Genomic DNA, 28,000 nt, shown 5'->3' with positions numbered 1-28,000 from the left:
GGCTCCCCGGTGGCGGCTCGCCACACGGCGCGGGATGGAGATGGACGCGCAGGACCGTGTGGCGTCCTGGTGGGACATGGTGGTGCGGAACCTGCGGTGAGTGCTCGTGGCTCGCGGCCCAGCGCCCTGTCATCCCCCCCCACCGCCACCCCGCCCCGAACCCCGGGGGAATGGGCAGGGCGATCAGGCGCGGCGCCCCGCGGTGGTCCCGGGCGGGGCATTTCGGAGGCCCCCAAAGCTCTGCGAGCCCTTTGGACCGCGTTATCCTTGGCCTCGGCGCCTACCCCGGCCAGAGAGCCTCTGCTTCTCGGGTTTGATCTTTCAGAATCTTGCATCCCTTTGGGGCTTCTGAAATAGAGATTTCCAGAAAGATGGCTCAGATTCCTATACCAAGCTCTTACCTGCCTTCATCATTTTACTAAAATTCAGGACACATTTTAAAGACCAATAATAGTAATCTACCTTGTACTCTTTCTTAGATGGCATCCTCTTGGGTCAAAGGCCTACCTGTGTAGGTGGAAAAGGATCCCAAGGCCAACTACCCCAGGGTGAACTCTCTTGGATGTATTTAAAGAACATCCCTCCATAATGCTAAAAAAATGTATAGTGCATTGAAACCATACAAGTGCCAATTTTTTACATCCTTTAACTCTGAAATGTCTATATCAGAGGGTTTTAAAATTTTCTTCCTCCTTTTTTTTTTTTTTTTTTTTTAAGTAGACTCCTTACCCAACCCTGGGCTTGAACTCATGACTCTGAGATCAAGACCTGAGAGGAAATCAAGAGTCAGACACCTAACCAACTGAGCCACCCAGGGACCCCTCTGGCTCCTATTTTAAATCCTTGGCTTAAATGGTAATGTTAAACTACCTGAATTGACCAGCAATATATTGCCAGTCTCCTTTGCGTTGAAGCCAGGTATTGGCTAGAGACCCTGGACTCAGAAGACTCAGGTATCTGTTTTTGTTGGGGTGGGAAGGTATTGGCACTTTTGTTCACCCTTCTTCTTTATATTTCTTTGTTTTGTTTCTCGCTGAGTACAAAATATGCAAGAGTCCCAGCCAGACACAGGCAACTTCACTTTGGAATGTCTGAGTGATGAAAACAAAAACCCATCTTCTCTCTTCTCTTCCTTCTGTAGCTCAGGGCAAAGAGCAGAGAGCAGCTTTCGCCTGGCCCAGCAGTGTAGACCCACATCCCCCTTCTGTGTTGGATCTGAATGTGAGTCAGAATATCCTGATTGACCGCACTTTTCAACCGCACATTCCTGGGCCTTACCTCCTCGATATGGTTGTTCTAGGGAAGCTGACATGTTCTGCCTTTATCTTTTGTGCTCTCTCTAGAGTTGATGGCTGATATTTAACATTTATTTGGCAGAGAATCAAAGCTGCACTTCATGCTTTTAGAGAACAACCTGCTTTGTTGATAATGGAGTGGGACGTGGGGAGTTGGGGACCCTCTCTTACTTGCCTTACTAATTACTAAAAAATAAGTCTCAAGAGATGCTTCCTGAAAGAATAAAATACAAGCACATTTCTTCATCTGAACCAAGAATTACTGCTCTAATTTAAGACACACTGAGGCGGAAGCACAGACCGAGATCCAGGATCCTGAATCCTTTTGTTTCTTGGAACCAAGTTAGCTTAGATCCGCAAACATCCACAGAGGGCTGCCTGTGTGTCTGGAGCTGCTAGTAGCACGGGATCTATGGTGATGTGTTGTGTGACTCAAGGAGAACAATTCATCAAAACATGTTTTCAGTGATCATTTTTTAATGCCTTGGGGATCTATTTATTTATTTTGCAAAAATTTCATCTGCTGTCGTTGCTACTTAAGATAGATGGGCCTGGGAGAGTTAGTCTTCACTCGCCACTGGTTTTCTTTGAACTAGAAACATGGAAAATGTGCTCAGGAAAGCAGCTGGGCGAAGCCAGTGGGCTACTTACCTCTTCCTTGCTCCCCATTCACCCCAAGTCTTTACATTTCTGGGTACTGTTAAGGAAACCCCCAGGAGCAGGCTGATAAACTGATTCATTCTTTCCGCAGTACTGGTCATTGCCTACCTTTTGCGTACTAGTTTAGGCCTGGGCACAAAGCTCAGCTCTTGTGGAGCTCACAATTAATTTTCAATTATAATTCAAAAGAGAATATGAAGCCCTTCCCCTCTTCCCCAAAGCTTCCAATAAGCACTGCTTCCTTCTCCCTCAAGAAACAAATACACTTTGCTTTCAGGGCTCAGTCCTGTGCTAGACAGGGTGCACTAGATGCCATGTGGTTCTTCTCAGTGGGAAGCCAGGACGAATAGTGGGAAAACCCCCAGAGAACAATTAAGGGTCAAACCGAGGCCCGATTGTAATGAGTGGGAGAGGTGAAGAGAGAGGAAAGTCACCGTGGAAGATCTGTATAGAGAGGCTTTAACAAAGAAGGAACACTTGAGTGAATATGAAGGAAAGGGAGGATTTGGTGGGGAGGAAAGAAGGGAGGAGAACATAGGTGTAATTTAGGTGCTCGGTGATCAATACATGTTGGCCAAATGAATGGGCACCTAGGATGGATGTGTCGCGTGTCTTAGTATTTGGAATAGCTGTCTTGCCATATGGGGTTAGAGCTGGGCTTCCCGAAGTTGGTGCCTCTGAGCATGAACATGAATGATTGGCCCTGTAGCCACTCAGATTCCAAGGTAAGAATGATCCAGTTAGTTCTGTGGCCCCTGGGGGATGCTGTGCAGTTAGAGCTACGGCTGATCAAAGGGCAGGCGAAAGAACACCAAGACATCAAGGTGGCTGTTTGATGTGGCTGGCCATTGGCAGGGACTGGGCTGAAATTGCATCCTCCACTCGAATAAGGTCTATTAGCCACTGGTGACTTTTGATCCTCTACTGATCTACAGGAAGTCAAATTGACAACCCCTAGTTAAAAGAAGCTGCTGTGCATTATTGATGCTCCGGGGGATATGGTCACTCTCTTCTCCTCCCGCAGTGCTTCTCACAGAAGTGCCTTGAGCTATTTGAGAGAAGGGTCCTATATGAATTATTCTTTAAAAACAGAAACATATTTCCCTCTACCGCCTCTGCTTCCCAAGCACCCTGCTACCTTCAAAAGATAACTTAGTGGGAGACTAACAGGCGGGGTAGCGTGAGTTCAGAGTCAGGAGAAAGAAAGCCTGAGCCAGCCAACTGGAAGGAAGCCTAAGAATTCAGATTGTGTTCAGTTCTGCCCATTTGGGCTTGATCTGGGGCTCAAAGTGGCTTCTCTGGGTTTTGATTTCTTATCTCTAAAATCGGAGCAACAATGTCCTTTCCTTCCTACCACCTTCATGGAGGATATTTTAAACTATTATGAAAAAAATCATTTTCATTTTTTCCTTGCTAATTTTGTGTGTAGGCAGTTGCCTATGTTTGATACACTTGGAGAGCTACCCATTACCCTTAGCCCACGTCTCTTTTCCATTCCCTGCAGAATTCATCGGAGATTCATTATCTTCTCTCTTCATGCCTCTTCCAAACATATAAGCACTCTCATTTTTTAGTTATTAACACTTGAGGGAGAATTTTTCTTCGAGGTCTCTCTTTGATGACTTTTAGAGTCAGAAGGCTCCTGAGAATACAGGAGCAGGAAGGAAGAAGAACATGGGAGGAAGAAGGGACCCTAAGAAGGGCCAAGGGTGCAGAAGGGGAGAAGGGGGATCCGGAAACAACTTTCTCTAAGGGCTGAATCTTGCCAGAAGCCAGTCTTATTCCTGGGGTTCATTTTTGCCTGCATCGATGGCAAGTTGCACTCACCAGGATCGTGACAGCTCACTGGAGCTCTTCATAGAACTCCGGGGTCAGACAGACCTGGGTACACGTGACTCAGTCATTCATTGACTCTGTGGCATGGGGCAGGTTACTTAAACTTTCAGTCTCCTCATTTGCGAAGTACAGGTGATAACAGCTATCTTCGAAAATGCTCTGGTCTAGCAGAGAAATCAGGGCAGGGGGAGACTGTTCATCCAACATGCTTTCCAGTCCCCCAGACTCATGATCTCATTATACTGAGCAGTCTTCACATGGACAGCTCAAAACAGGGGAAGGGATTTATTTAATGGACGAGGTGGACAAAAACCAGAAGCAGGAAGCGGTGACAATGACTTCCTGTGTCCCCCGTTTCTCCAAGGTAGGAGACATTCAACTCTCATAAGAGATGTGTCTAGAGACAGAAGTGGCATTAGTGACCCCTCATGGACAAGTCGTAACTTGTCTGCCGATGGCTCCTGGTTCAGGTGGTTTGTGTCACAGGGAACAAATAGTAGAATAAACAAGATGTGCCTGGCCGCTGTGTCCCTGACCAGGCTCCAGCCCTGATGTAGCAACAACCTCCAGGTACTCCCCTCGCTCCCCACCCTGCTCCTCACAGTCCCTCTTACCAGGGATGTCACATCAGAAGTGGGGATTTTTCTTTCATTGGCTCATTTCTTCCTAACACCCAGCCAGAAGAGTGGGGATCTGGTTTTCCATTCACTGCTTTAGACTAATAATAGTTAATACATACAGCACTAAAGTGTGATGTGATAAAAAAAAAAAAAACCGTGACAAGTGTTAAATAGTCTGAATCCTGTTTCCTGATGACTTTGGGGTCCAGCCTTGGTCTTCTGTGGGGATGCACTTGAGGAAACAGGCTTGACTCCTGTGCGTTCATGTCCCCCCACTCCTGTTCTGTCATACCAGGGCTTTCTCAGCAGCTAGTTGGGGGCCTGATTTATTGCTTTCCTCTCCTCTTCTCCCTTAGTACCCAGTCCTGATCTGTGCTAATGGCATACAATTCTGGAAAGCATTTTGCTTAAATGCCAAGTTACCTGTAATTCCCGGTGTTAGTCTCTGAAATTTTATTTGGATGCTAAGAGAAAAAACACACGACAAAACTTGGAGTGATTTTGAATGCCTTGCTTGTTTCATTATATCTTGCAGATCTTTTCCACATTCCTGTTCAACACTCGGAAGAAAAATTGCCTCTCTGTACAACAGCTTTACTAGTAAACCATTAAAAGAACACATTTTTCCTCCTCTGATGAATATGCTAATATTTTTTAATTTTTGTAAGTATGTATCTATCATGACTTTGCCGATATATATTTTCCCAAAGAAAGAACTCACTGCCCTTAAAGTTGCCCATGTGACAATGAAAAAGGCATGTCGGCTATAAAAATTGTGGCTAGACTTCAGTGGTCTGAAACCCATTTAACAGAGGCTTTGGGGTCTAGCGCGAATCCCTAAAGACTCTTGGGGGGATGGAGAGAAAAACATGGCCTTGTGGGTGGGGTTTCAGTTCAGGAGCTCAGTCTTTGAATTAGCTGTTAATAGGGATACTTTATTGCTTGGTGTATTCTCTACTTTTTTGCTTTTTCTTTTTACCTATATCCCTTGAAAGAGAGAGAAAACGGGGAGCTGGGGTTGGGGAGAGGCTGATGTGAGGAATCTGTTCTCCCACGTTTTTTCTACTGAGTGCTATTAGTCAGTGTAACACACAGTCCTAGCCACACAGGTAATGGTCTCACCGGCTTGTCCCCAGGGGTTTGTTGATTCTGGCCACTTCATGGTTTATGGCTAATTACTAGGTTTTATTTAGTGGAAAAAGTAATGCTTGACATAGGTAGCAGAATACTCATTACTTTCTTCTAGACCTCCTTACCTTTGTAGGGGAATGGTCTCCTTTGTTTTTAGCTTGAGACAAGGATAAGGACTGAACAAAACCCTATGATGACCTGTCACACTGGTGCTATTTTTAAAATCTAGCTTTAGGGGTTTTTGTTTTGGCAACTTTCCTGTGGGCTGGTCCTCGTTTATAAAATAAAATACTTTGCTGGTAATTTAGTGTGGTAGCTTGCTACTTAGAAATCATGTTAACGATGAGACTAATTACTTTTTTTTGATTGTGATTAAAAGACATGGAATTTGACTCTGGGCGTTAATAATGAATTCTACTTTCTAGTCAAAGCACCATTTCTTGTGGATTTAAAGAAACCGGAGTTAAAGATTCCTCACACGGTGAACTTGTATATCAGAGTTGAACCTGGGGTGATTCTGGGAATCTGGTGAGTGCACTGATGGACACTGGTACTCTTCTGCCGTGTTGCACACGAGCCTTCCTGCACTGTTGCAGAACGGCTAGCCTCCTGGCACCCCAAGTCACACTCTCACGGGATATGCTCTGTCTGCAACACTTGTAGGTCTCTGCTCCCTCCTTTCGCCTAACTAACTGCATACTTGTCTTTACAGTCTCAGTTGCCAATGGTAGTGCGGTAATTTTCAGAGAAGTCCTTTCTCAGCTCCCATTTTAGGCACAGGTGGCAATCTGTGCTTGTCCTTTATGGCATTTCCCCCATTGTAGTTAAATAAATGTTTGTGCGATTATTTGGTTAATGTTTGTCTTCTTTACAAGACTATAACTTTTGTAGGTGACTTTGTTGGTAGGCATTCTTTAAAAAAATTTTTTTAAGACTTTATCCATTTATTTGAGAGAGTGAGAGAGAGAGAGAGAGAACACGAGACGGGGGGGGGGGCAGAAGGAGAAGCAGATCACTGAGCAGGGAGCCCGATGTGGAACTCGATCCCAGGACCCAGAGATCATGACCTGAGCCAGAGGCAGATGCTTAACTGACTGAGCCACCCAGGCGCCCCTTTATTCTTTCCTTTCCTTTCCTTTCCTTCCTTCCTTCCTTCTTTCTTTCTTTTCTTTCTTTCTTTTTCTTTCTTTTCTTCCTTCCTTCCTTCCCTTTCCTTTCTTTTTCTTTCTTTCTTTCTTTCTTTCTTTCTTTCTTTCTTTCTTTCTTTCTTTCTTTCTTTCTTTCTTTCTTTCTTTCTTTCACTTCCTTCCTTCTTTCTTTTCTCTCGTTCTTTCTTTTTTTCTTTTCTTTCTTTCGTTAGTGGGTTTTCACTGCTTAGCACAGTGCTTGGCACAGCACAGAAAAGACACTCAATTGTCAAAATTGTGAGCTATTGTCTTTTTTGCTATGCTACTGTCAACATTTTTTTCTGTTTGGTTCTACTTCTTGTTCTTGGCTGCCAATTTCCCAGTGTCCTGTTTTATATTTCCTCTCTGACTTTAAACATGTGATCATAGAATGTTTAGGAACCAGTATGAATTCACATAACTTCTTCCTAATCTGCACAGTACAATTCAGCTAACGGTGTTGGAATTTGAAAATCTTTTTGTCCGTTGCTCTTGCCCTGGCTTATGTAGCTGGCAGGGGTGCCAGTCCTCTCAGTCCAGAGGCCCTGGGGTTTGATGTCAGACTTTCTGCCCCTAAAGGGTTGAGAAGCCTGAAGATTTATTATATCGTGGCCAGTTCTCCAGGTCTCCTTGTGACATGTCATATGGAAGTGTTTGTATCTTCAGGGCTCACTCACTGGTTTAACAGGTGGAGGGACTGGAGCTCGGGCAGGTGTTTAACTCCACAAGGTCACTGGTTTCTTGAGTAGAATAGCTTAGTTTCATATTTAAGTTCTTTTCTCCCACCTAAACTGCTCTCTCTTTAAATTCTTTCAGTTTGTTTCTTCAGCTAAACCAATAGCAGGTGGCAAATACCTATTGCCTTTTACTTGTTTCCATCCAGTGGACTGCATTTCAGTGGACTGCACCTAAGAATTGCAGTCCTGGAAGATTAGTGGATATAGGAGTCAGAAGGACTAGAACAGTCAGTGGTTAAAAGGGGTCGTTTCTGTGCACGGGGGAGGGGAGTAGAGAAGTAGTGCTTGTCACTGTAAGATGTTTGTGGTATTATATTTTAATTTTTACCATGTGCATATATCACTCAGATAGAAATTTAGACAGATAGATAGATAGATATACACACACATACATATAAATATGTAATGGATATTTATACATTATACAAATATATGTCTTTGACCTGAGGAGGGTTTCAGACTTTGGCAAGGAAAGTGAATTCTCTCTGTATGTTTGTTAAAACGTTTCCTTGCCCTTCAGGCACACGGTTCCCAGCTGCCGGGGGGAAGATGCTAAGGGGAAGGACCGTGGCTGGTATGAAGCAGCCCTTCATGACGGCAACCCAATTATTGTTTATCTTCACGGCAGCGCAGAACACAGGTCAGTGCCTTCGCTTGGATTTTTTGTTGTTGTTGTTTAAAAAGAGAGGGAGCCTTTCAGCCTGGGGTGGGGGGCAGGGGAAGGAAAGGCAGAGCTTTCCAGAGTTTTCGACTCCGTAAGTGTGCCTCCACATATATATTTTTTTCCTTTGTTGAAATTTGAGGGTGTTCTGGCAACAGGCTTCTCTTAAAAAAAAAATCTATATATTCTGTATGTAGACTCATGTCAATCTTTCACTGAAAGGGAGACTAACTTCCAAAATTTGGTTGTTGATTTCCAAGAAGGCAGTGGTTCCTTTACTCCCAAAGAGTGCCTGAAATGCTGAACTGAGCCCATGGATGACGGGAAAGGGGACAGGCCTGAGATATGGGGAGAAGGAAGAGCAATTTCCTTATCCGTGGTCCTCTCACAGAAGTACGTGGGGATTCCTTGATTTAGCATGAATCCTATTAATCAAATGTATGGACTCCCTATGAGAGATCATCTGGAATTCTGACCGTCCGTACTGGGGACCATCTGAGTGATTCTGGTCTAGAAGCCTGATGCCTCAGTCCACTCTCTGTTGTTCCAACCTTGCTTTGCCACCAAGAATGCCTCCCTGAAGTCCTGAGCCCCTTTGATGTGCTGCCAGGGCTTCCCAGTGGGCCTGTCATTCTGGTGGGTGATGATCATCAGCTGAGACTGCAGCGCTTCGGGCTGGGGGAGGGGTGATGTGCCTCAGGGACCCACCGACCCAGCTCTGTGTCTGGAGGGATGTTGCAAACTAAGTGCTGAGCTCTGGAATCTGCCCCTTGGCTCCCTTGCCTATGTCTCTTTTTCTCATTGTCTTTTTCTGTGTTGATGGATTTCTCAAGGCTTGCCTTTGCACTAGGGCCTTTCTGAAGGTGTCCATTTTAGAGTGACAATGATGAAGATTTCCCATGAAATTCAACCTTTTTCTTTTGTAATTATTTTTTTAAAGATTTTTATTTATTTATCTGAGAGAGAGAGCATGAGAGAGGGGAAGGTCCGAGGGAGAAGCAGACTCCCCGAGGAGCAGGGAGCCCGATGCGGGACTCGATCCCGGGACTCCAGGATCATGACCTGAGCTGAAGGCAGTCGCCTAACCAACGGAGCCACCCAGGCGCCCCCAAATCCAACCTTTTTCAACATTGTTGAACATTGTTCTGATTGTGCAAACTTGGGCATGGTGTTACAGTGTATGTATTTAAAGGATCATCCGGCCCACCCATTCGTGTCTGTCCCCTGTGCGGATCTGCTGTGGTCCCAGATTGACTGGCTGTGCGGTCAGCCGCAGCTTCCTCCTGTCCACTGCAAAACTCTCAGCCGGCTCCAGCAGTACTGAGCCGAAAGGAGGCCAAGTGGGAGGTTATAGGAGCCTTGCTGAGAACAGTGCTTCCAGACTTGGCACCAGAGAAACCCCAGAGGGTCCATGAACCTCCTCCCAAAATTGTACTAAAAATGTCAAGTGTGGATACATTTTTCTGGGAAGTGGGTCCATAGCTTTAATCATACGTTCGAAGGGCTTCATGACCCACTAAAGTTTAAGACACTTGGCTCTAAGACAAAATTCAAATGGTTTTCAAAAGAATCCTCTGCCTTTTCAATCATCCTTGTCTCTCCTTTGTTAGCGTGGTTAATAGAGAGTAGATGATATGGTTATTTTGGGAAAAAGCCTTTCTTGTACCTCCAGCGCTGTGAGTCTCCCTCACTTCATCTTGTATTTAATGGCAGAGTGAACAGGGCACAGGCAGGTCTTGGTTTAGTGAACATGACTGTATCATCCTTTGTTCTGAAAAACCACTTTCTGGAGCTGATTTTCCTTTAGCTCCTAAAAGTATTCTCAGAAATTAGTTTTGCTGCGTAGCAGTGAGAGGAGGTGGATTATCAGTAATTCATCACATGCCTCTGTTGAGAAGCACTAACCATCTGGGCATCCAGTGCTCATGCAGAGGAGTGCAACAGCAGTGGGGAGCCATCCATCACTCCCCCTGACACAGCCAAGTGGGCTATGACACCAAAAACCATTTCCCTTTCTCCCAGTTATTTATTTCTCTAACCTGAAAAACAAAGGCATGAGATCAGATGCTGGAAGCATGATAGTGATTTTTATTGAATTTGTCATTGTAATTCCTAATTCTTGCTCTTTGTTTTAACCTCTTCCACAGGGCAGCTCCTCACAGACTTGAGCTAGTAAAGGTATGTCTGAAGGGGCCTCAAGGTACCAGTTTTATGTCTCTGTTTTTTCTCTTCTGGGCTACAGCCCTAGATCTTCCTCAGCCCTCAGCAAGGGTATCTACTGAGAGCTCCCAAGGGTGGGTTTGGAGTCTGGGACTCAAAGTCCCACACGTGGATTTCTCTTCCTGCAGTGACCACAGGGCTTTAAAACAGAAGCGAACATCTCTGACTCCCCAAACACTTTCATAAATACATTGCCTTCATCACCAGGTGGAGTTCAAGACCCTCTTTATCTGCTTTTCCTGAGGGCTGGGGGGGAAGGGTTGTGAGGGTATATTAAATGTGAAAGTTACTCCCGTGAGAAACAGCCTCTTTTTTTTGTGGTAGAGGATAAATACACAGAACGTCTGCTGTTAGAGTCCTTCAGGCTCTGGCTTCAGCCCCATGGAAGGTTTTGCGCGTGGGATGGCAGCCACACTCTTCTTGCTAGCCTGCTACACGACTGCAGTTTGTTGGGGCGGCCCCCGCGTGGGCAGGGAGATGCAGCCGTGGCTGACTCACAGTTGGTAGGGCTGTCTGTTTATCTTCTCCCACACCCCAGTTGGGTAATCTCTCCCTCAGGTGACCAGGCTGCTTGTCCAATTTTTGACCGAGGACCTGCTGTCGCCTCCCACAGACCAGCTCCCACCTCAGAGCCCTTCCCTGGTGTAACAGCCTGAGTGGGGACCCGCGTCCTGCCAGGCCCAGGAGGGCCAGCCCCTCCTTCGTCCTCCCTCCCTTGTTCAGACAGGAAGCCCCTCTCCAGTCTGCTCCTCCCTTTCCTCACGGTCTTCTCGGAGCCAGCTCTGGTGGGTGGTGGGCTAGATGCTGTTCTGCCTGGAATGATAATGTCTATTAATTTTTAGGTTTGCTTTCTACCCTGCACCTCACTGTCTGCACTTCCTACGTGGGATGGTGGTGAGGCTGACGTCCATGAGACCATGTGTTGTTTTTTTTTTCTTTTTTTCCTCTCCCACCCTCGGCAAAGCTGAATTATAGCCCCTGTGTGCACAGAAAGGAAAAGAATCATAGGTGTAGGTGTGAAAAGGAGCCAGGTCATCCCTGTGGTAGTTGGCATGGTAAGGGAAGGTATGATAAGACTTCTTCCTCCAGGCAGATTCTGGATACCCCGTGCCATAGTCATCATCTCCCAGCCTGACCAGACTTCCTCAGGCCTTTGTTCTCTTCTTTGGAAGGGTGATTTCCCTGAAAAACCAAGTCTTTGCTATTATGTTGTCCTTCCCCCCCCTTCTTCTTTCCTTTCTTCCTCCACATCCTCTCTGTTTCTCGTTCATTCCATTTATTCATCACTTCAGTCATCCAATACGGCTGTTTTCATTTTGTAATCCCACCTCGTCGTCTTTATGTAAAGTTTTTATGTGATTATATCTATATGTAATTTTATGTTGTTGCTCTTTTACTTAATGCTATATTATGTACTTACTATGTTGTAAACATTCTTCCATGGTTTTCCGTAGTTACCATAGTAACAGATTTAAAAGGTGATCCTTCTCCATTATATTTGTAGACAATTGCTTATTTAACTATTCCACTGTTACTAGATACAAGTCCCCCCCCCCCCCACCGCCAAAATCATCTCAATAATGTTGCTAGAGAAAACCTGAAGCATCGAGTTTATTCTTTTTTTGGACTTTTTCCCTAGAGATAAATTCTAACTTAGGAGTCAGATCTGTTCTCAAGTTGTTTCACCAAGTGGTCCTTCCGTCCACAGCACCACAACGACGCACAGACGTTCCCACCTCCCGGGGCGCTTAACTGCTCTGTGTCCTGGATCTCTGTTTTGGAGGCAGTGTCGTTTAAATAGATATTAAAAAGTTTCCTTTAGTTCCTCAGTATTAGTTGAATTTGTATTGAAAGATTTCTGGTGAGACTCAGCTCCCCACGTCTGTGCTGTGGCAGGGGGAGCGCAGTGTTTGGACAGCAGACCGAGGGGTGAGTCTTGGTTCTCCCTCTAGCTGTCTGGGTGACCACGAACGAGTTACTTAAACCCTCAGGACTCAATTTCTTTATCTATAAGACAGGGATAATACCTACCTTTAGGGACTATTGTGAGGATTAAATAAAGTTTTAAAGGTATCTGCGCAGTACATTTTTGTCCCCATTTTCTCTCTTCGTCTGTCATTGTAATTCACTTCGTTTGAAATGATGCTGTCATATTCCTTCCTTATTTATCCACATGGGGCATGGCAGTGGTTTCATATAATCGAGTGATCTCTTTTTGATTGATATTAACTCTATCTGTTCACATTTAATATAAATATCTTCCCATTATTTGACTGCCTCTACTACAACTCTGTGTAGACCTTCTGTTCTCAAGGGAATTCTTAAAACGGACATTTACTTTGCACCGAGGTACTTCAGTACTTTCATCTCATGTCATCTTCCAACAGTCCTGAAGGTGCTACTGTTGTTTTTCACTTTTCAGAATCCTGTTTACATAGTCAGACGTTGGGTGGCTCAAGGTCACACAGCCAGGGGCAGAGCAAGGGTGTGGCCAGGCTCTCTGACCTGCTCTGCCACCTGCCTCCCTTCTTTCCCCTTGAGCCTGACCTTCTCATGTTTGAGGTCAAACAGCAGATTTCATCTATTCCCTGCCTAGGAAGCCATCACAATGAAAATTATGCAAGTGTTGAGGCGGTTACACCACCGTTTCGGTTTATACCTTCTAATTAAGATGATAACCTCTCTTTTGTCATCTAGATGCTGAGCGATGGTGGCTTTCATGTCCTGTCTGTGGACTACAGAGGTATGTTAAGAGCAGTATATAAAGACTTCTCAGGAAGCAGGAGGGCTTTTGATGGCCCTCATTTTGGAGGTAGTGATACTGTGCCCACCTTTCCTTACCACCAGGGTACGGGGACTCTACAGGTGAGCCCACAGAGGAGGGGCTGACCGCAGATGCTGTTTGTGTCTATGAGTGGACCAAGGCGAGAAGTGGTACCACGCCTGTGTGTCTCTGGGGCCACTCTCTGGGTACAGGGTAAGTGGGGTCTGAAGATGGCTTCTTGGGGGTGGGGAGTCCTTGGGGCTTTAGTGTCATCAGAGGCAGCCATGAGCAGAGGAGGGAACACTGAGCTAGGAGGCGGAGCTCTGGTTTCCCTCACATCCCATACGTGGTTAGAGCCAGTGCCATCTTGGCGAGCCTGTTGTAATGCAAGGGAGGGTGAGGGTGTAGCTCTGTGGTTATCTAGGACACTGAAGCCCATTCCAATACTCCTTGAGAGTATTAAAGGGATTTTGGCCCGTGGAACCCCTTGAAATCCTATGCAAAGTTGTACATCTGGTCCTACCAGAGGGCCCCAGCGCTTTCATCAGGTGCTCATATCAGATGTTGCATTTTGTACTGTTTACCTGTTAAGTCCCTGCTTTACATATGTACTAATTTTCATTGCTTTGCAGAGTTGCAACAAATGCTGCAAAAGCACTAGAAGAGAAAGGTAATGTAAAATGCCTCCATGTGGCATGTCTTGGCTCGCAGTGGTGAAGGAAAGAGAGCCTGCGGAACGTTGTGCACACTCTGAACACAGAGATACCTAAGCACCCCCGACCTCAGACAGCCTCTGATCATGTAATAAACTTTCTTTTTTCTATTTAATATAAAACAACAGTTGCCTTTCAAGGCCATGAAATTAAAAATAAATACTCAGCAAGAGTTAAAATTCCCCTTGAAAAAGCCCTTCTCCTGAAGTAAATGTTCCCGTGGAGTAATTTGGATTATGGCAGAGGAAAACATCCTTTATGAAGTAACAAGCAGGACTTGCTTTCAGCTGCCCGTCTTCCATGACATTTATGTCCGTGTTTCCCAAAGTGTTCTGAGCATTACCTGTCTCAGGTTCCCTGGCGCTTGTTATAAACACAGGTTTCCTGGATCCTAGCTGTTTTGATGAATTAGCATCTCTGTGAATAGGACAAGGTGATAGTGATGTACATGAAAAGCTTGTCATCTCTTGAGTTGTATCTTAAGCTTGTCGATACTGGTCAGGGTGAGTTATGTGAACATGTTAAAGCAAGTCACATGCTATCCACAGTCTTAATTAATTATGGAAATAAAGCTGACATTATTTCCTGCTCCTCTAGCTCTCATAGCTCCCTGGGCACACTTCCTGCATAGTGTTGACGGTGCTGTATTATTTAACCTAAATTCCCACATAAATGAATACTTCACTTCTTGGATAATGCAGTGACCTTAGGACACTTAAATTCCATTTACATCTCTGACTTTGAACTCTTGCTATTATGTATTTTAATTTTCTCTATATTATATACTCCATAAAACATTATTGCTCTTATATTATAAAGTCAATATCTAGATTTACCCTTTTCTTTGCTTTTTATTACTTCTTGCATTTCTGTGCTTCCATTTGGGATATTTGTTCTGCCTATCTGTGGTGAAGAATTCCCTCAGTTTTGGCCTGAAAATATCTTTATCTTTGTTTTTGAAGGATATTTTCATTGGGCATAGAATTCTTGGTTGGCAGTTATTTTATTTCAACACTTTGAAGACGTTCATTTTGTTCTGGCTTTCACTGTTCCATTGGGAAGTCAGCTTCCAGTCTTCCTGCTGCTCCTTTGAAAATAATTACTTTTTCTTCTGGCTGTTTTTGAGATTTTCTTTTTGTCTTTGTTTGTCAGCATTTTTACTGTGATTTTCCTAGTGTGGGTTTCTTAGTAGTTATCCTGCTTGGAGTTCATAGTACCATAATAACTCTAGCTTGATATTCATCCATCTTGGAAAATTGGTCATTTATCTTCAAATATTGTGCCTACCCCATTTTTCATCTTCTCTCCCCCTGGGACTATAATTATATGTATTTTTTTTAGGTCTTTTCCCATGTCCTGTATGTCTCCAATGTTCTTTCCTGGGTTTTCCAGACATTTTTCTCCTTGTGCTTTAGTTTAAATATTTTCTTTTGACATATTACACAGTTCACTACGTAATATCAAATTTTATTAAATATTAAAATTTTAACAAGTATTTTACTATAGTACAATTGGTTATTTACAAATTATTTTAAAGTCCATATAGAATAATGCCAATATCTAGATCCTTGTTGATCTATTTCCATTATTTGGTTTTTTTGTTTGTTTTTTGTATTTTTGGCCTATTTTAGTTTAGTTTTGTATGTCTAGTTATTTTTGATTAAATGCTAGATATTGTTTATGGAAATTGTAGAGATAATTTGAGGGTTAGGGATAATATTATCTTCTTCCAGACAAAAGTTACTTTTCTCCTGAAAAGAAGTTAAAATAGGGGGGAGATCACCTTAATCCAATCAGAAATTGAGCTGATTTGAAGCTGGGCTTTAGTATTTATGAGGGCTGGTCCGGTTTTGGTTCACCACTACTCCCAGGGTGTAGTCTTTTGAAGTCACAAAAAGCCTGAGAAATTTATTAGAGTTCTCCTTCTTGTCAGATTCTGACCTCTAATTTTTGCCCTTTTGGTCCTGTGGGACTGCTGAAAGTTCTGTCTAGTTCTAAGCCTCTAAGAGCAGCCACCACTGTTGCTTTCAGGTTTTCAGCTGTTTTGAGGGGAAAAGCATCTCAAACTCTTGTGGATTTTTTTCTTTTGGTATTGGCTCTCAAAATCTCGCGGATTTAGTAGCCCTCAGATGCCTTCAAACATATACATATACATACAGTAGTCCTCCCTTATCCATGAGGGATATGTTCCAAGAGCTATAGTGGATGCCTGAAACCACGGATAATACCAAGTCCTATATATACTGTGTTTTTCCTATGTGTATATACCTATGATAAAGTCTAATTTATCAATTAGGCACAGTAAGAGATTAATAATAACATGCTAAAATAGGACAATTATAACAACATACTATAATAAAAGTTATGTGATGGGGGTGTCTCTTAAAACATCATATTGTACTGTACTCACCGTTCTTCTTGTGATGATGTGTGATGATAAAATGTCTCCATGATGAGATGAAGTGAGGTGAATGATGTGGGCATTGAGATGCAGTGTTAGGCTACTACTGACCTGACAATATGACAGAAGCAGGATTATGTGCTTCTGGACTGCTCTTGACTGCACGTAACTGAAACTGCAGATAAAGGGGGACTACTGTGTACATATACAAATACATATCCCCATCTGACACGCATTTTCTAATTGTTCTTAGAGGAAGTGTTGGCCAAAACAACCTAGTCAGCTTCTGGTCCATTCCTAACCATGGGCTGCAGAACACTGTCCCTTCCTATAGTACTTTGCCTTCTTAAATTATCCAAGTCATGAAAACCTGGCTGTGTCCTAGAAGGTAGTGATTTTCAACAATCATGTGCATAGAAATCTCTTGGGGTGGGGATGCCCATTAAAAATGCACTCCCCCCACCCCGAGACTCTGACTGATTCAAGTCTAGTGCAGAGTCCAGGAATTTGCATTATTAACAAGCTTCGCAAATAACTTTGGTTCAGGTAGTTCATGTACAGGACCTTGAGGACTTCTTATTTAGGAAAGGTAGTATTTAAATATGATAGCAGAGTTATTTCTTTTTTATTGTTTTCAAGGATTCCCAGTTGATGCTATTATCCTGGAGGCTCCATTTACCAACATATGGGTTGCAAGTATTAATTATCCCTTGTTAAAGGTGAGTCTCTGAATCATCTTCATAAGATGTGAAAATGTAGGCTATTTCCACAGACTTATGCTTATTAACCGTTTTCCTTTTCTTAACCAGAATTATATGTTTCTGAGTTATTCTAACCTGAGACAGGTCATGAGCCAGTTGCTATTGAAGGGAGGACACGATGGCTTTTGGATTTTGCAGTTCTTTTATTTCTTCTAATAGGTTGAGATAGTGGCTTATTAAGAGCCAAAACTTTTTTTCCACCTCTTCCTTTAACTGTACCTTTTATCATGTACTTTTTTAAATAGACTTGATTTACTTTAGTTTATTATTTTTCCCTTTTAAAGTGAAAACATGCCTCTCATACATCATTTTTAACCCTATGATTGTCAGCCATATATTTATCATTATTTTATGATAAAAAAAAAGGCTTTAGAGAATTCAAGGAAGCTGCCAAAGGGTTTTACACAGTATCCCAAGTAGAGACGACAATCTTTCCAAGAAGATAAAGTTTAAAGAATTGGGCAGCAAGATCTAGTTTTTTATCTGTTGTGCAGATTATCCTAACTTTATCCCATGCCTAATGCTCAACTGCTTATAGACATAACCTCCATATAAATGTTAGCCAATGAGCCAGAGAAAGAGATAGGATTCTCAGAGGGGATACACGACCCCAAATTTTAAATTGTTGATTAATGTTAGAAGGTATTTTAAGGGTACTTTAATACAACTGCCTACTTTTGGAATCTTTTTTTTTTATAATAAATCATCACAAAACTTTCTGAATTTGCTTAACTATTTCAGGAGAAGGTAGCTCATCACTTCCCAGGACAGCTAATTCACAGAACCACCTAATCTAGAATAATGCCTGTACTATAAACTCCACCTCAATACAGAAATCCCCTGAACAATAGAAAATACTGAGTGCTGAGTAATTTGAGATAATGAAACACTTTCAATTGGTTTTAGACAATTAAATCATTTTAAGATAGCCACTAATTGAGCATCTATTATATTACTCTAAGTAATTACTAATAAATTCACTAACTTGTAGGAATAAATCAGGTACAATCCATGTACTTTGGTTTCTATTTTGAAATTCTAATTTTGAAATTTAACATAATAGGAAAATATATGACTTAACAAATAATTATGAACTGCACATCCATTTAACTAGCATTTAAGTCCAGAAATTAGCATCACTAGCCCCCTAGAAGTCTCCTGCATGTCACTTCCCAATTCAATAAGCCTCACCTTAGATGTAATCCTTAGACTGAGTTTTATGATAATCATATCCATGCTTTCCTTTATAGTGTTACCATCTATGTGTGCATCTCTAAGCAATATAATTTTGTTTTTGAACTTTATATAATTAGTAGAATTATATAGGATATGTTGTGTTTTTCAACGAACATATATTTGTGGGATTTTACACAAGAGGTATAGTTGTAGTTTGATCATTTTCATTGCTATATAGTATTTCATTGTATAAATATACAATTTATTGACCTATTGTTTATGGACATTTGAGTTGCTGTCTGTTTGGGGTAATTAATAACACTGCTGTTATGAATGTTCTTGAACATGTATCCTGCAAACGTACATATTTCACCGGAGTATACCCTAGGAATGAAATTGCTGGATAGTAAGATATGCATATGTTTAGCTTTAGTGATTAGAGTGCCAAACAGTTTTCCAAAGTGACTTAACCATTTTACTCTCCCACCTGTTGTGTCTGAGAGTTCCAGTTGCTTCACATCCTTACCCTCATATAGATATCTCATTGTGGTTTTAATTTGTATTTCCCTTATGACTAATGAAGCTGGGCATTTTTTTCATGTTTATTAGTCATTTAGATATCTCTTGTGAGATACTTGTTCTTCCTTTTGTCTTTTTTTATTTGTAGTTTTTCATAGGATGAATCATTAGAAAATTATTTGTATTGCAAGTATATTCTCTCATTTTGCCTTTTTACTCCCTTAATGATATCTTATGATGAAGAGATAGTCCTAGATTTAATGTGGGCCAGTTTATCAATTACTTTTTTCATGGTTAGTATTTTTAAGAAAAGTGTCCTGTTTAATAAAACTCTGGGTACCAAAGATTATGAAGATACCCTTCTATGCTATCTTATAGAAATTGTTTTATCTTTTACATTTAGAGCTATAATCTACAGGTATGGATTTTTGTATGTAGGAGGTAGAAGTCCATATGGATATCCAGTTTTGGTCTAGTACCATTTACTAAACAAACCTTCCCTACCAATTCTGCAGTGCTAGTGTTTGAATATATCAGGGCTTAATGTATATGGGTCTGTTAGTAGATTCCCATTTCTTTCCCTTATCTATCTGTCCATTCTCATATGAATACTGCATCTCCTAATTACTAATTACGATAGCTTTTTTTTTTTTTAAGAGAGATTGAGGGTGAATGGAGGGAGGGGGAGAGGGGGGAGAGAGAGAGAGAGAGAGAGAGAGAGAGAGAGAGAATCCCAAGTAGGCTCCACACTCAGTGTGCAGCCCAAAGTGGGGTTCTATCTCACTACCCAGAGATCACAACCTGAGCTGAAATCAAGAGGTGCTCAACCGACTGAGCCACCCAGGCGCCCCTAATTACTGTAGCTTTATAATATGTTTATATATATGTCTGTGTAAGTTCTTCAGCTTTGTTCTTCTTACTCAAGATTTGTCTTGACTATTCTTGATCTTTTGTATTTTGATGTATATTTTGGTATATACTCATCAATTTCTACAAAAAACTTCCCAGGATTTTGATTGGAATTGCCTTAGGTCTATATATAATTTGGGGAAATTGATACCTTTTTAATATTGAATCTTCTGATTTATGAACATGGTATTTATAAGTTTATTTTGATTGATTAAGGTTTTAATTTTAGTTTTAGGTCAGGTTCTCCTATAAGCAGAGCCCATGGCAAGGACTTGATGTACGTGATTTATTGAGAGTGCTCTAAAGGCAAAACCTGCAAGGTCATTTGAAAGAGGGTTGTAGCATAGGGATGGGGAAAGAGCAGAACAAGATGTGACTTCTGGTAAAGTGTAGCTTTGGTCTGATCCACATGGCACTCTAAGCCTTGAGTCAACTGTAGGGGGTTGGTGGTTGTTTCTGCCATCTGCAGGGTTAGAGAATAGTTTGAGGGAGGGTGACATAACTTTGACGGCAATGGCTTCTTTTGTCCAAAGCTAAGGAGAAGGGGGACAGCCAACATTTACAGCCAGAATTAATTTTATTAGTCTCTTCAAAGAACCAACTCAGACTTTGTTGATTATCTATATTGAATGCTTTCAGTTTTATTATCTGTTCTTACCTTTATTATTCCCTTCTATTTTCTTTAGATTCAATTTATTATTTAAAAAATTTCTAGAGATGGTACTTGGATAATTTATTTTCAGTATTTCCTCTTTTCTAATTTATGCATGAAGGCATACTCTTACAGAAGCCACTCTTCAGATGGATCCCACCAGTTTTCAAATGCATTTTAACAATAATTCAGTTCAAAATATTTTATAATATTATGACCTCTTTGACCTATGGGTTATTTAAAAGTATATTTTGTAATTTCTATACATTTGGGGATTTGATTATGTTTGCTGTTGACTTCTAGCTTAATTCTACCATGATCTGAGATTTCTCTCTATAGGATTTCAGTTTTTGAAATTTGTTCAGACTTGCTTTATGTCCCAACATTATGGTCAATTTTGGCATATGTTTCATATGCTTGGAAAGAATATGTTCTATTTTTGGTGCAGTGTTCTTATATATATCGATTAGGTAAAGATTGTTAATCATGCTGTTCAATTCTTCTATATTTGCACTGATTTTTTTGACTGGTTGTTTTATCTGTTACGCAGGGAAGGGTATTAAAATACCTTGCCATGATTGTGGAGTTGTTTATTTCTATCCTAGTTCTGTCAATTTTTGCTTTAGCTTTTTTGAGCATATGTTATACATGTGTAAAGCATACATCGAGTAATAATGTAATTTTATATCTTCCATGTAAATTGATTTTGGACACCTTTTTTCATTATGAAATATCCTTTTTTGATTAATAATGCTTCTTGACTTAAAGTCAACTTTGTGCCTGATATTAATATATCTTTGTTTTGAATAGTGTTTGCATAATATATAATTTTCTATCCTTTGACTCTAAACTTTTCTGAATTCTTGTATTTAATGCATATCTCTTGTCAGCAGCATATAGTAGGGTTTTGTTTTCATTTCTAACAAGCTTTGTCTATTAACTACAGTAGTCTATTTAACTTAATGAAATTATGATATATTTAGGTTTAAATCTACTTTCTTTTTTCTTTTCTGTTTGTGTCATCTGTTTCCTTTTGTGTTCTTTTGCCTCTACTTTTTGCTTTCTCCTGACTTGCAAGCTGTGTCTCAAGGCGAAAAGCGGCCTTGAATGTCACTTTCACCTCTCTGACATTCCTTTCTCTCGGGGATCTAGACCATTCAAGATGCCTTGGCAGGTCTCTGACACCTTCACAGAAAGGTTTTTAAAATACTTTTTTCAAAAAAAAAATATATATATATATATTTTTTTCCAGCTTTTCTAGTTGTCTTGGGTAAAAGGTCTGGTTTGTAATGATTCTTCTATTATTAAAAGTGGGGAATCTTCCAATATTTTTAAGTTTGGAATTTAATTTAAAATGTCATGAAATCTCAGTTTAATAGGTACCTTTATGGTTTAGAAGTAGAGGAGTCCTTATTATCGTGCTGTCTTTACGAACCATAGCTCTGGTGTCAGACTTCCTGGGTTTGATTTCCAGGGCTGTCATTTATCAGCTGTATAACCTCAGATTAATTGCTTTTAATGCTCTAATTGCCTTATCTATAAAATGGGGGTAATAAATAATTTATTCCAGATTACTGTGATAACTAAATATATTAGTATATGAAAAGCATCTATAATAGCGCCTGGGACAGAGTAAGCACTGAATGGCCACTAACTCTTTTTATTACCAGTGGAGTGCCATAACCCTGAACGTTCCTGTTAAATAAGAAAGTGTAGGTGGTGTGAGACATACAAATATAATGGAAGGCATGGGTCCTTACTCTCAAGAAGCTTCCTGTCTAGTTGAGGAGATAGGAAATTAATGGTGGATATAAAGTAATGGCAGGGATTTCCATTAAGTCACTTTGGAATCAATTTCATTACTCAAAATAGGAAGGCAGCATGACACAGTGGAAAAAAGAGCATGGGCTATGGAGCCAGACAGGTTTGGGTTCAAATTTGGCTTCTGCCACTAACCACTTATGATCTTAGAATACTATTTCCCTTCTCTGAGTTTTCCCATTTTTAAATAATGGGGTTGATACTGCCTATTGCCTAGGGTTGTTGAGAAGATTAGATTAAGTAAGATAATCATTGCAAAGTACCCAGCAGCTAGCGAGGACTCAACAAATACATGTTCCCTTTTCCCACTTTTTCTATTGCTAAGCAGACTAAGGTAAATGCTAGGGTAGGACCCAGAACAGTAATTTTAGGGTAGGAAGAATTCAGGGAAGAGAAAGGTCTTGTGCACAGATATGGTCAGTGAAGACTTACAGAGAGATAGGATCTAAGCTCCTTTCTTGAAGGTAAGGGAGAGCAGTTAGGAAACATAGAGAGGCGGCAGAGGGTGAGCCAAGGCAAGGCACACGGGTGGAGTGGAGCAACTATGTGCTATAAAATATCTGAGAGTCATACAAGGCTTCCATGAAAGATCTTGCACACTCATCATCCTTTTAAATCCTCGTAACAGCTCTCTGAGTTTGGCATCATTGCCTCCACTTAGAGCTGAGGGAAATGGCGGCTCAGAGGGCTTACCCAATTGTCACACACCCTATAAGAAGAGGAAATGGGACGCAATCCTATATCTTCTAACTCTAGGCAGATGGATTGGAGGTGTGCAGCCTTTGGAATGAAAGATTGTGGCCAGATGTGGATGGGCTTGCAGCCAGGATGGGAGTTTCTTACTTTAAGTAGCTTGTGTGGTACTATGGAAGCTTTGTGACAGTACATTTCACATTACTAGTCTTTTAAGAATATTTATTTGATGGCATTCCAGAAGAGAGAGGAGGCAGGAAGACCAATTAGGAGCCCATCGCTGTGGTCTGGGCTGGAGGGGATGGTATGACCTCTGAGTCTCAAGGGGCACCTCTGGCTGATGAGGAATAATGGGGGTAGATTGACTTAGGCCTGCTTTCTTCTTACTCCTTTGGAATTTGAGATGAATTGCTGAGGGGCTTCTCTTATTGAATTTTCCTCAGAGGAGTCCTGATTCCAGGGGTGGCAGAATCAGGAGACAAAGACAAAAGAAAACAAAACAAGATATCTTGCCCTTAGTTATGGGTAAGAGAAGGAAAAAGGAAAAGGGGCAGGAGAGGCAGTATTAGGATCTCCAGACTGCTCCTGAATGCAAATCATCTGCCGTGAGACTATGCAAAAAATGCAAGCCAGACAAACTCCCATGAAAATGTGAAAGCATCCTGGAAACAGCAGGCCTATGCCAAAATTGTGAAGCAGACATTTGTCTTTACCAGACCCAGCCTCCCTATTCTGTGCTAATTTCCCTACAATGACACGAACTACTTTTTAAAAGCAGGAAAACAAATTTTTAAGTTCATTCTACTTAGAAAGATACTATTCTCTGTATTATTACAGTTCGTAGTGGAAGACTACAACAAACGATGTATTATAGCAGCTGACTCTAATTTCTCATATCATAAAGGGGCAGTGATACGTATAACCTAAAAATTGCTTCTACAACGAATAGAACTCTTTTCTTTTTAAACTGGCCCCAGCCGACCTGTGCTGTACCCAGTTCCTTCCTTTGGCAATGTCCCATTTGTTATGTAGCACTTTCCTCCCCACTCCCCTCTCAGGCACAACGGAGGAATACACATAATACTTTTCTGGTCTTTTCTCTTAGCAAATCTATTCCAAGGAATAAAATCTGAATGAAATTCAAGTCACACTAAGATGAACATGACAGATAATAGCTTATAGTGTACGCCAGGGATATCTGCACAGGAGATTCATTCCATCTTTAGTAAGTCTTTATTCAAGTGTCTGTTAGGTACTCAGAACTTTGCTAGGTTCTGGGAATACCACAGGGAATAAAAAAGCTGTGGCCTGACTTTCTGTGAAGTGTATCTACTTACTGGGAAGACAGGCAGGAGACGAGTACACAATAAGCTGATTTTCAGGAGTGAGAAGTGCTGTGTGTGACAGGGAGTGACTTGTGGGTGTTGGGGGGGGGGGTCGGTAGCGAAAGCTTCCTCGAAGAGCTATCACCTGAGCTGAGACTTGCATGACAAGAGGCTGTCATGGGAAAATCTGGAGGTCTTGAGCTGAGGGAAAAGAAGGGCGAGGGCCCTGAGGTAGGTTTGAGCCTGATGTGTTCCAGGAGAAGGCAGCAGGGTGGACAGGGGTGGGCTCAGTGAGAGGACAGACAGGCAACAGCCAGATTCTGTGGGGCCTCAAAGGCCAAGGTGGTGCAAAAAGGACGAAAGAAGAAACAAATCACACATAATCCCCACCACTCAGAGATAATCACTGTTAACATTTTGTTGTTTTTGCTTCCTATCTTTCTTTAAAATACAAACAGCACCACTAACTCTTTTTCTTCACACTTGTAAAGAAGCAGTGATATGCATAATCTAAAAATTGTTCTACAGTGAACATAATTAACTGGTCTAGTCACTGAACAGAATATCCTGATTAGTCAAAAATTTGATGCCAAACTATGGAAAGAGCCCAAATGTCATGAATGAAGAAGAGGTGGTGTGTATGTCTCTCTCTCTCTCTCTCTCTATATATATATATAATATTCCATTATACACCACCTTTTCTTCCTTCCTTTTTGTATTTTCCAATTTCCCTACAATGACATGAGTTACTTTTATAATCATGAGATTTATTCTTAAAAAAGTTTATTATATGTGGAAAGTTGCTACTCTCTACATTAGTATAGTTCATGTAGGAAAACATAACAAATGACATAGATATAGGCCATGTTTTAATTTTTTTTTCTTTTTAAAAAACAGATTTACCGGAAACTTCCAGGATTTTTACGTGCGCTTATGGATGCCCTGAGAAAAGACAAAATAGTCTTCCCTAATGATGAAAAGTAAGCTAATGATGAAAGAATGTCCATTATTAGTGTATCTATGCGATTCTGGAGGGTAACTATCATGTAACATACTGAACGGGTAGATGAGAATTCTTAGATGGGTACCAAACTTTGAGGTAATGTGTGTACAAATTTTTATTGTTTGATATTGTCCTCATGTCTAATTTGAAAACTTCACTAATTCAATACTTTCTCTGAAGTCATAAAGGGAGTTGTAGACTTAGGGTTTACAGGATCTTTTAAAGGTGCTCTGAGAAGGTCTAGCCTAGTCAGGATCCCTGACTTCTAGGCCTTATTCCCCATGTAACCAAAACCCACCCACCATTCAGCCTATTGACCCAACAGCAAGTCCAATGACCAGAATTTGGCAAGTTAGCCTCTTGCAGCTGGAGAATTTAAGAGTGCCTCCAATGGGCAGTTGTTATCAGTACTTTATGTCGACACACTTGAGGGATCTAACCTTCTCAGGAGCAACAGTGAGTCATTGTGACAGGGTGGATGGGTATCAGAATTTGGGAAGTATTGTTTGAGAAAGTTATTAGAATGAGGAACAAGTCTTCTTCATGCCGTAGCCTCTCTGAATTACCAAGCTAGGAGGTTGACCAGGAAGCTGATTAAACCTGTTAATCGTGTGTCCCTCTGTACATTTATGGGGAAAAGTAAATACATTGCTACAAGGAGTTCTCTTTAGTCCTATGGTAGTTCTTGTTATTTTTGAATTTTGAGTTGTTTTGTTTCTTTTATATAGTCTTTTAGTTAAAATATCCCAGATATTATGAAATAAGGTAGAATAAGGGAAAAGATGAGGTTCTTTTAACTGTACAAATTCAGTGTTTTTTCTTATTTAAAAAAATCATGTAGAAATAAATTAATTAAATACCTAATTAAATTGTGTGAGTAAATAGAAGAGAGACAATCTTGCCTGGAAGGGAAAACAGTGACTATATGAAGTTTATTACATATGAAGTTGTCATTCCTGGGAAGGAAGGAAAGAGAGATCTTGTATTTTGAGGCAAATCTCATGTTTTGCTAAAGCTTTAACTTAGAAGAGAAATCTCAACATATAATTTTTGAGCTGAATGCTTTTCTTCTACTTGTCCCTAGTGTTAAATTCCTGTCTTCTCCCCTTCTCATCATACACGGTGAGGATGACAGCACGGTGCCTTTGGAGTTTGGCAAAAAGGTAAACTAAGAGCTCAGTGCTGACTGAAACATACTATACTTGTATCACCATTTTCTCATCTAGCCAGACTTTGAGATTAGAGCCTACAGGAGGGTCTCTGACATTATAAGAGATTCTCTACATCCCTAAATAGGCATGCTGCCTGGTGTATACAATATGCATCAGCGTGCTATGCTTTGTAGCTTGAAGGAGTGTTTGTGGTGGATCCTGGTTCCTCGTCGGCAAGTGCATGTGTGGATCTGCAAGTATAGAGAAGATCCCAGGCTGCTGTGAGAATCTCCATGTAGTCTCTCCCATAGTGGCTCCAAAAACAGGATGCAGTTTCTTTTCTTTTAGACAAATACAGTGGGTCCATCGCAGTTCCTGTCCCCTTGCAGGGAGGGTGTTGGCAGCAGAAGGATGAGGTTCTGTCAGTGTTCTGTGTTAGCTGTGCAGTTTTTAGTTCCTTAGTTGTAGAGACAGCCAACACCGGGTGTTGGGGAAGGGTGGTAGAGAGTCCCTTATCTCTGACTTAATGGGACTAACTCCCCAAGTTGACTGTTTCCGTACTGTTTAGGAAAATTAAACTAGAAAAACACCACCTTTGATGGTCAGCCTTTGAGTCTCTGTCTTTCTGTCCCGCACAGCTCTATGAAATTGCACACAATGCATATAGGAACAAAGAGAGGGTCAAGATGGTGACCTTTCCCCCTGGTTTCCAACACAACTTCCTCTGTAGAAGCCCCACACTAATAAACACTGTGAGGTAAGAGTTGCTTTGCTAAATGTGATTATCCTTCTCTTAAAGGCACATAGGGCTGTTCTGGCTTACTTAGACTGGGAAGTGGAGAAAGCATGTGAGCTGACCTAAGTCCTTTTTTTGCAGAGATTTCCTGAGTGAGCAGTGGGCATGAGGTCTGAGAGTAACAGAAATCTGAAGTGAAGACTTGGTCCAGACACCACCCTAGGGGCATATTTTTCATGTAAAATTGTACTGGGCTGCTGGGATGAGCTGAAGTCACTGACATTTCTACAATTCACTTGCCATTTTAGTAAGGGAAAGCATGGATGTTGGGCATTATTGAAAGTTGTCATTTAGCTTATCATAGTCTACTTTGTGGAACAAACTGTAACCTCATTGTAGAGTATCAGAATTTGGTAAAATTTGGATCCCATCTAAAAATGTGTGGTTACCAAACATGCTGGGGATATTTGTGAATGAGGTGGTCTTTGGTTGGGACTTAACAGTATACGAAAGGTACTCTAAAGTTAAGTAATTTGTGTTTTAGTTTAGTTAATTTAAATGGCATTAAAAAGTTCCAAGTATTTTCTAGCTTTTTGAATAGCCCTGGAGAAAGTCCTAGCATGCTACTTAATCTGCCATCAAATAACAAGTTTTGGCACTCATGTAGCCCTTATAAATTGGCACTTTATTTTTAGCCCTAATACAGTCATACACTTTCCCTCCTAATTCCCAGAAATTCTTAACTAGATTATTAGCTAACAAAACAAAACAAAATCAAAGAATGTTGTAAAAGTTTTTAAATCCAGTAAGAAGTTATTTTTTTTTCTAGAGACATTTTACAACTTACTTTCCATTGGCTTTGTTCACCCCATTGCTAGATTCACTGGATAGGGAAATCTTGAGATCTGAAGGCTCCATGTTCCAGATGTCCCTGGCATATTCCTTAATTGTTCGGTCACTAGAGAATTTCCCTGCAGCAGCTATATTTTTGAGTACCATTGTGTTCCAGGCCTTTGGATTCTGTAAAGAACGCAAATATATATGGCCCAT

At 41.2% G+C, this 28,000-nt stretch overlaps 2 protein-coding genes across 6 annotated transcripts in view; one reads left to right on the top strand and one right to left on the bottom strand.

Moving 5' to 3' along the window:
- Nucleotides 1-28,000, bottom strand: part of PYGL (glycogen phosphorylase L) — a 100,586-nt gene that overhangs the window by 31,764 nt on the left and 40,822 nt on the right. For 4 of the 5 annotated variants that reach the window (XM_088024590.1, XM_028107907.2, XM_028108037.2 and 1 more), the window contains exon 20: nt 27,798-27,970. In XM_088024590.1, coding sequence (XP_087880716.1) covers nt 27,798-27,970 — 173 coding nt within the window. Of the gene's footprint in view, nt 1-27,614; nt 27,971-28,000 lie in introns of those variants that run through there. The other variant, XM_088024591.1, reaches the window with a different exon arrangement.
- On the top strand, nt 6-27,693 carry ABHD12B (abhydrolase domain containing 12B). Its single transcript, XM_028109030.2, has 13 exons — nt 6-96; nt 4,947-5,074; nt 5,968-6,070; nt 7,966-8,085; nt 10,254-10,284; nt 13,024-13,069; nt 13,174-13,303; nt 13,723-13,760; nt 16,844-16,923; nt 24,958-25,040; nt 26,148-26,226; nt 26,853-26,971; nt 27,684-27,693. Exons 1-13 carry the CDS (start codon nt 35-37, stop codon nt 27,691-27,693), a joined length of 1,029 nt encoding a protein of 342 aa, XP_027964831.2. The 5' UTR covers nt 6-34.

The sequence above is a fragment of the Eumetopias jubatus genome, unplaced genomic scaffold, assembly GCF_037043125.1.
Source record: "Eumetopias jubatus isolate StellerSeaLion01/CBP00866 unplaced genomic scaffold, mEumJub1_p1.0 scaffold_7, whole genome shotgun sequence".
NCBI classification, from domain to species: domain Eukaryota; kingdom Metazoa; phylum Chordata; class Mammalia; order Carnivora; family Otariidae; genus Eumetopias; species Eumetopias jubatus.
The sequence above is the reverse complement of the archived record's forward strand: the minus strand, read 5'-3'. Positions and strand labels throughout refer to the sequence as shown.